Below are 8,735 nucleotides of genomic sequence, written 5' to 3'. Positions count from 1 at the left end.
CTCTGGTTTAGTCTCATTTTCGGGACAACTGCTCGTAATTCGGGACATCTGACCACCCTGACTGGGGGTCCCTGAGGACTGGGTTGAGAATCACATAATCATTATGAGTAAATAAATAAATTGTTTTAATATAGTGATCATAACATCCTTTTATACTAAAATATTATACCAGTACACAAACATTGATATTAATACTAATACTAGAGGTGATCGAGCCACGGGGGCTGGGTGAACAGCGAGGTTGTCGGCACGACTACGTTCGCACGTCAAACCCAGCCGTCGTATCCCAGAATGCAGCAGGAGGCCGTTGAGATCCGGCAGCTGGTAGTGGGTTACTAGAGCGCCGAGCGGGCAGCAGCGGACGGCCAACACAGAGCGCACTATCCGACTCCATGTGACTCCACACACACCGACCCTTCAATCATACGTGCGAAATGAAAATGCGACGTTCGGCTGCCTAGCATACTCTCACCAGGGCTTTTGACTTTGATCAAATTACCCGATTTTTCATTTTGGAGGATTCCTCCCACCTTCCCCCCCGGATCCCACCGAACAGGCAATGACAACGGTCTCGGTAACTCCGCAGCAGATGAGGGACCGGCTGCTGCAGGCCGTCGACAGTCGTAGCAATGTGAGTGAGCTAACCTAGCTAGCTAAACGTTAGCTTGTTTACTTGCTTCCCAGCAAACTTGTTGGTTTACAAGCAGCCTAACGCTTTCCGACGTTATGTCGCCGAAGCAGACGTGGCAGTCGTGTTTTTCTGTGTAGATCGGCGTTTCAAATGTCCCCCTACGGACATTTTAACAGAGACAATAAAGTGCTTGAGTTGACAGCTTGCAAACTAGAAACGGCGTTACCATGGTTAGGCAGTCATATACCGTTAGCCTGCTAGCTGCTAGCCTAGCCAAAACAGAGGAACAGGGCTGGCCTATTTGATGGAAAAGAACAGGTTCGTCTAACGTTAGTGGTCAACATCTTGCACACACCTATGGGTCTGTGTTATTTCCTTTCCTTGTCTCCGTGTGAGTGTTCGGCTGTTCGACCAAGGTCCGCTGAGATATATTCAAATAACGCTAACCAAACGGTCCAACCTTTAGTGTCGGATGAGTGCTAACTTAGCTAGGTGAGCTACATTAGCTGTCACTCGAGAAATAGTTGGAACCTTTCCCTCCAAGGTAAATGTTAGCACTAGCCAAACCAGCAAGTTAACCGCTCAATCTTTTTCTCAAGTTTTTTTTCGTATGTTTTACTGCAAGTGAAACAAGAAATTCTGGTTGTCACACAGTTGTTACTTGAATATTGGTTTTCTTGCTCAGTGTAACAAGATACTAGTATATACCAGATTTACTAACGCTGCATCTTAGACCAACTTTTTTTTAATGTTGATGTCAAACTACTTTTATATTTTGGCAGTTATCGGTGTTCCTGTAGCTGACATTTCACTTTTCAACGTCGTTCTAAAATGTCAAACCAACAAGTACATATACGCTACACTAATGTTTGCTAGCTCGTTGAAGCACCTCCTGTACTCACGTTTAGGCACGAGTTTTGTCTTTGGTGTCCTGCCTTTAGCAGGGACATGAATTCTTACATTTTCCTTTGTTCAATTGTAATATTTTCTTGCCTAGTTTAGGGGATGTGATCAGTAACCCAACGGTGACTCCAATTTCATTTTATCTGTAGGCTATCATACTAGGCTAGTAAATGACAAATTGTTGCAAAATGGTAATTGGACCCTGGTGGCATTAAACAAGAAACATTTGCCTATTCTACAAAATGTCTTCTTTGTTTATGCATTCATTTTCATCCCTCCCATGCAGATTGTCAATATGGTGGTTGTCTTAGAAGTAATTGCCTATCTGGAAAAGTATCCTATCACCAAAGAAGCACTTGAGGTAAGACAATTGACTCAATGTAAAATTATTTATTGGTATGTGTAGAAATATCATCTAATCTCCCTCTGTTATCTAAACAAACTATACAGGAAACTCGGCTAGGAAAATTGATTAATGATGTGAGAAAGAAAACCAAGGATGAAGACCTTGCCAAGCGTGCCAAGAAACTCTTACGGAACTGGCAGAAATTGATTGAGCCAGGACCAGCTGAGACTCAACAACGTGGACTACCTGTGGTTGTTCCTGGTTCTACCAATGGCGGTTCTCACCCCTGTAGAACAGATGCTTCTCCCCCTGATGTTTCTGTTGTGGGTAAAGGTGTTGTTGAGGTCAAAATCAAAAATGATGTTCACAACACATACTCGCCAAAAGCAGAAAAATCAAGCAGTCGCAAGCGCCGGGGAGATCACAGAGACAGTGGAGTGCATTTACCTGAAAAAATCCCGAAGGTGGCCACTTACGAAAATTCAGTCTCGTCACCCATTACCAATGGGATCACAGGCAGTCCTGACTCCCTCCCAGACCAGGAGGTTGTCCCGTCTCCTGATAGATCTTGGACAGAGCACCTTGAAAATGATAAACACAACAGAATCCCTGTTAATGCTGTCAAGCCTCGCCCCAGCTCCCCTGGAGTTGCCAAACTACCTAGCACTTCGTCTTTGATTAAGGTTGCTGTGATGCAACAGCAAGCAAGGATGGATGAAGGTGGAGGTGGTGTTGGGGGAGGAGGGGGACATTATCAAGCCAAAAGCCCCCGTGGCCTCTCAACCAGTCCCAGGAACGCAAAACAAGAAACAATGACCAAGCGCTCTTTGGCATATGCACCAAAAGGAACACATGTCCCAACCCCATCTGTGCTGGAGTCCCCTTTGCCTTTGTCTCAGCCTTTAACCTCTCCAGCACAACCACCTTATGGTGATAAGCTGCCACATTCTTCTCACAGATCCTCTTCAATGCACTGGGCCAGTTCGTCAGAAGTCCCTTCCCATTGCTCCCCACATGACACATCTGTGACACTGGAATCCCCGTCAGTCTCCACTCCCAACTCCCAACTTTCCCAACACAACTCCCAACTTCTTAGACTCTCCTCTGAGGTGGCGATGGCTGTTCCTGGGGATGCAGAAGGAGCAGCCGTCTCCCATTTGGAGCGAAAGAGGCGGAAGAAGTACAGGTCTAGAGACTACTCTGTCAACCTAGACGGCCAGAAAATGGAGGACACGAGTAAGCCTGTGCGGTTAAAAGAGCGCAGGATAACCTTTGACCCTGTAACAGGTCAAATCAAGCCCTTGGTACATAAAGAACCTTCTCAGACAGAGGAAGCCCCGACACCTGACCCTGCTGAATCGAAACAGAGGACTGAGAGCTCTGTGCAACAGTCCGCTGCTCCCTCGGTAGACCCTGCCCCTAACCCTTTCCAACATACAAACTGGAAGGAGCTCTCCAGGAATGAAATCATCCAGTCCTACTTAAACTTTCAGAGCAATGTGCTCACCTCCTCGGGGGTTCAGGCCCCCAGTGCGCACTTTTTCATGTCAGAGTATCTGAAACGGGAAGAGAGCAACGTCGTGACGACACGGAAGACGCATGTTCTGCAGAAGGACGGCCCAGTAGAGGATTTACCAGGTGTGAGCCGGGAGGTGACAAATGAGGATCTGAGAAGGATACACACTCTGCACTGGCAAGGAGTAAATGGTTGTTATGATACCAAGGGCAGCTGGTATGACTGGACAGAGTGCATGTCGTTGGACCCTCATGGGGATGAAAGCAAACTGAACATCCTGCCATATGTTTGCCTAGACTGAGGAGCTTGGGAAGGAAGCAGTCCTTTCTTGCCCTTTTTTTCTCTCTCTCCACAGAGACAAGATACTTTGTGATTTTGTTTGTCCACTGTGAGTACAGAGAAAGCCAGACCTGCTAAACTCCCACCTTGCCTCTCCCTCTTTTAACAATAATCTATTGAGATTTTGGTATAGAAATATTTGAAAAATAAAGAAATAGTTAAGTTTGTCAAACTAAAGGGCTGTTTCTGTTTTGTTTTTTTTAATTAAAAAAAACCCACAGGAATGATGAGGCCCTGGTTGGCAGCATGCTGCTACTAACCTAGAAGGCAAAACAATGTTTTACAGTTTTATCTCGAGCAGCATAGGGGTGAAAAATATATGCCAGCAGAATCTTTGATTTTTCAGTCAATTGATGACGCCTCTTGTGCATAAATTATTCCCCATTTCTGTCTCCGATATTACTGTCGGACCATTTATCCCTTCTAGCTACTAACAAGGAAGTACAAACTAGGGCTCTGTTGGAGGGAAGGCTGGGGTTTAGCGGGGCTGTCCATGCTATGTTGGTGCCCAGGAAGGTGTTACAAGAGTTCATCTAGCACAGGTAGAGCTGAACATGCCCCGGAGTGTGGAGTACAGGAGCATATTTGGCAGTTACAAGAAGCTTTATGTGAGAGTAAATTATAAATTTCTTATCATGTATGCATCTATTTATTTTGACCAGTTCTTTTGTGGGAGGGTTTATCAAAACAAATGTCTAAAAAACTGTTTTTTTCCCTGTTTGAATAACAATATTGTCTACCTGTTCTGTAGTGTTAAAGGGGCATGACATTGTTTTTGCATGGTCTTTCTTTAGGTTTAAACGAATACATCCATTTGGTCATCAACATTCCATACTCCACCCTGCATCCATTTTTTTTCTCTCTCGCTCTCTCTTGGTCGTTCTCATTAACACTTGTCTCCTATTGACCTAGGGCATCCCATTTCTCAAAAACAAAACTCCATACCAAATTAGCTGGTTTCAAAGTGTTAAACTCGCATCTCTTAAAATTTGTTCATGGGATGTACAAAAATTTATGTTGCACCACACATTAGTTCTGTTTTCGAGCATCAAACTTGAAAGTGTTGACTCAGATGGTGCCGATGCATAACTACATTTTAAGGTATAAAAAACAATGTATGCTGGAACTCACCTTACCATTTCTTCCTTCTTTTTTTTTGCCTTGTGGACTATTTTTGACAAAGTTGGAACAGCCTCGATAAATGTACAGATTTTTGACCTCGGTTTGCACATACACACAAGTACACAGCTTGTTGGTAATTTAACTATTGACATGGTCAAATGTGTATAGTGAATGATGCTTAATTTCCATGAGTTTCAGTTTGGTGTACATAGTAGGTTTAAACACTTATCAAAAGTCCCTTGTAATTCTTGTTTGCGAATTTAATATATAGGGTTCGTATAATTTCTTTTCCGTGTTGAGAAAATAAGCATAAAACTTCAAGAGAGAGTCGGAGAGAAAGCTTTGTACATCTGATATTTTAATGAGTTTGTCCATGTGACAAAATACAAGTTGCCCTTCATTTCCTTTTGCTCCCTTCTTTCACAACCACTTTTGCTGACATCTGAGACTTAATTTAAGGTCAACAACATACAACCTGTGTATCCATTCACTCAGTCATTCATCCCTACCAATGTGCCTTGGTAAATGGTAAATCTGGATTTGCTTCCGCATAAAACACGCCTGTCCTTGTAGCTAAGTTTATGTGTAAGAATTCCAAATTCCATGGTTGATATAACGCTGGTATATGCACCGTTTACCTTTTTTGTAAACACTGATCTAATATGGGTAAAATTGCAGACAATGAGACACCGCACAAAAGCAAAGCTCGCAATAAAGGAAAGTGCTAAAGATGGTTGACTAAGAATCTGGTCAGAGTTTTGACTGGGGCATCTTTGTTTGTTCAGTGTTTAACAACGTCTCTCAATTGTTTGGAAAATAAAATGATCTAAATCCTCTGCTCAGTTGACAGACTTGTGATTTTCTTTTGAACGAATACTTTTTTTTTTTAAACTTTTTTTTACTCAGTGTTAAACTAGTGACATGTCTGGAGTGCTGTGCATTGTGTTACCGCGTGTTGTGTTGTGTTTTTTTTCTTCCTTTCTCTGAAATGATCGGAAAAAGTTGACTATCCTACAACGTGCAAAGGAAGGGTAACAAATTGTACTTTCTGCAGTCGTCCACGTGGGGGTGTATTTTGCCAACGTATTTAGTATGAAACGTTAAGTTTCAGTGGCGAGTTAGGGGAAATGAAATTGCAAGGTACATTTTCGTATTTTTTGTGTGTGGGCCAGTGGAGTGCTTAATTTCACATTTCAGTGTTATTTAAGATAATGCTGACTTGCTAGTTCTGACATGGTACATGGTCAGGGACATAAACTGCATGGTCGATGAACATAGGAGGTATAGCTATGATACAGGCCCTCGAGCAGAAGCCATACCGTGATTCAATGAGTTAACCTCAGTAGAGATGTATTGGTGAGTTACAGCCATTACCTCATATCTTGGCTGTCACATTGTGAATCACTCTATGATGCACCTGTATGATGTCATCGTCTGCGATGCCCAACCTCAGAAATACAGATGTGACTGTCAAGGTCATCAGACTGACAACAGACAGCAATGCTTATGACAAGTTACCACTTCCACAACAATGACCTCACTTTTCTCATCTTGGAATTTTTTTTTTTTTGATATGTTGACTGGAAAGCTGTTTACTAGCATGCAGGTTTCCCTGAACCACCATAACTCTCACTTCCTTCTGTCTCTCATGGCACTCAGTTTCATTTTTTCACTAATCACCCTAAGCCAATGAACTCAAATGTGTGGCATTGCTAGATATATAGATTCCAAATATTGAAAATATGGTGAGAGAGAGAGAGAGACACTCCACCATCCAGGGCTGTTGCCTGAAGGTGAGTTGTCCTCAATAAGGTTGTACACTGGTGTAGTACACCCATCAGCCAAAACATTAAAACCACCTGCCTAATATTGTGTAGGTCCCTCTTGTTCCACCAAACCAGCTCTGACCCATCAAGGCATGGACTCCACAAGACCTCTGAAGATGTCCTGTGGTATCTGGGACCAAGACATTAGCAGTAGATTCTTTTAAGTTGCGAGGTGGAGCCTCCATGGAACGGTATTGTTTTCCAGCACATCCCACAGATGCTCGATTGGATTGAGATCTGGGCAATTTGGAGGCCAAGGCAACACCTTGAACTCTGTCATGTTCCTCAGATCATTCCTGAACAATTTTTTTTGCAGTGTGGCAGGGCTCATTATCCTGTTGAAAGAGGCCACTGCCATCAGGGAATACTGTTGCCATGAAGGGGTGTACCTGGTCTGCAACAATGTTTAGGTAGGTGGCACATGTCAAAGTAACATCCACATGAATGCCAGGACCCAAGGTTTCCCAGCAGAGCATTGCGCAGAGCATCATACTGCCTCCACTGGCTTGCCTTCTTCCCATAGTGCATCCTAGTGCCATCTCCTCCCCAGGTAAATAATGCACACGCACCCGGCTGGCCACATGATGTAAAAGAAAATGTGATTCATCAGACCAGGCCACCTTCTTCCATTGCTCCATGGTCCAGTTCTGACGCCCATGTGCCCATTGTAGGCGCTTTTGGTGGTGGACAGGAGTCATCATGGGCACTGACAGGACTGCAGCTATGCAGCAAGCTGTGATGCACTGTGTGTTCTGACACCTGTCTGTCATAGCCAGCATTAACTGTTCCAGCAATTTGAGCTACAGTAGCTCTTCTGTGGGATCCGATCAGACGGGCTAACCTTCGCTCTGCACGCGCATCAATGAGCCTTGGGTTCCCATAACCATGTCACGGGTTCACCGGTTGTCCTTCCTTGGACCACTTTTGGTAGGTATTTATCACTGCATATCAGAAACACCCACAAGACCTACCATTCTGGAGATGCTCTTACCCAGTTGTCTAGCTCTTGTCAAAGTCGCTCAGAGCCGTACGCTTGCCCATTGTTCCTGCTTCCAACACATCAACTTTAAGAACTGACTGTTCACTTGCTGCCTGATATATCCCACCCCTTGACAGGTGCCATTGTTAGGAGATAAACAATGTTATTCACTTCACCTGCCAGTGGTTTGAATGTTTTGGCTGATTAAGTGCATTTTCCATAGTCGGTGTGTCTAACCCATTTTTTGTAAACACCCAGATATGCCACCTCCTTTTACAAGGCTTTTGTTTATTGTTGGTTTATTTTCACCAAAAGTAAACCAACTTCTTATTCAAGAGATTGGCATGTATCCATGTCTGCATTTATCAGGAATGTCACCAAAGACGAAGATTGGTCAGTCAGATGCAGTGTGCGAATTACACAGTCATTCAAGGGGGCCCTCGTTTTGCCATGAGAAACTGTCTTCAACACAGCAGTCAAATGCTTTAATACTAATATGTGCTTCAATTCAAGTTATATATATATGTATAGCGTTTTTTTCCGAATCCATCGATGGTGTTGTTATAAGTGCTCAACTAATGAGGAGCGGAATATCAATGCTGATACAGGAAAAAACGTTTTAATACATCGCAGTACAGGCCTGTTTCGTGCGTTGCGCAAAATAAATCGTGCTTGTCTTTGCACGAAAATGCATTTAGAGCAAGAAAAACGATTCACTGCTTCAAGCATTTTGAAAAAGCTACCAAATGTAAACAATGATTAAAAATTGTGAAATAATTGTGAAATAACACATTGAACCGGGTGAAAAAAACCTAATACAATGTAGTGCAATGTATAATGTAGTGCAATGTAGTATAATATAAAAAAACCTCATATTAACAGCTGGTGAGTGCGCGACGCATGACACAGGCCTGTACTGCAGTGTATAAAAACTTTTTTTCCCTGTATCTGTGTGTATATATATATATATATATATATACACTACCGTTCAAAAGTTTGGGATCACCCAAACAATTTTGTGTTTTCCATGAAAAGTCACACTTATTCACCACCATATGTTGTGAAATGAATAG

The 8,735-nt window shown here is 43.1% G+C and overlaps 1 protein-coding gene across 1 annotated transcript; it reads left to right on the top strand.

Moving 5' to 3' along the window:
- The first annotated feature begins 347 nt into the window (after window positions 1-347).
- crsp7 (cofactor required for Sp1 transcriptional activation, subunit 7) lies at window positions 348-5,694 on the top strand. The gene is made up of 3 exons (XM_056293278.1): window positions 348-631; window positions 1,821-1,895; window positions 1,985-5,694. Exons 1-3 carry the CDS (start codon window positions 560-562, stop codon window positions 3,695-3,697), a joined length of 1,860 nt encoding a protein of 619 aa, XP_056149253.1. The 5' UTR covers window positions 348-559; the 3' UTR covers window positions 3,698-5,694.
- The last annotated feature ends 3,041 nt before the right edge of the window (window positions 5,695-8,735 follow it).

The sequence above is a fragment of the Lampris incognitus genome, chromosome 14 (assembly GCF_029633865.1).
Source record: "Lampris incognitus isolate fLamInc1 chromosome 14, fLamInc1.hap2, whole genome shotgun sequence".
Classification (NCBI taxonomy): Eukaryota; Metazoa; Chordata; class Actinopteri; order Lampriformes; family Lampridae; genus Lampris; species Lampris incognitus.
This window is presented reverse-complemented; position numbering and strand designations above follow the sequence as displayed.

What these genes read in the sequence shown, in the direction of transcription:
- crsp7 (XM_056293278.1), top strand. Translation starts at nt 560, where the DNA reads ATGACAACGGTCTCGGTAACTCCGCAGCAGATGAGGGACCGGCTGCTG. An exon ending in CCGTCGACAGTCGTAGCAAT is followed by an intron (nt 632 to 1,820) that starts GTGAGTGAGCTA and finishes CCTCCCATGCAG; the next exon opens with ATTGTCAATATGGTGGTTGT. An exon ending in TCACCAAAGAAGCACTTGAG is followed by an intron (nt 1,896 to 1,984) that starts GTAAGACAATTG and finishes CAAACTATACAG; the next exon opens with GAAACTCGGCTAGGAAAATT.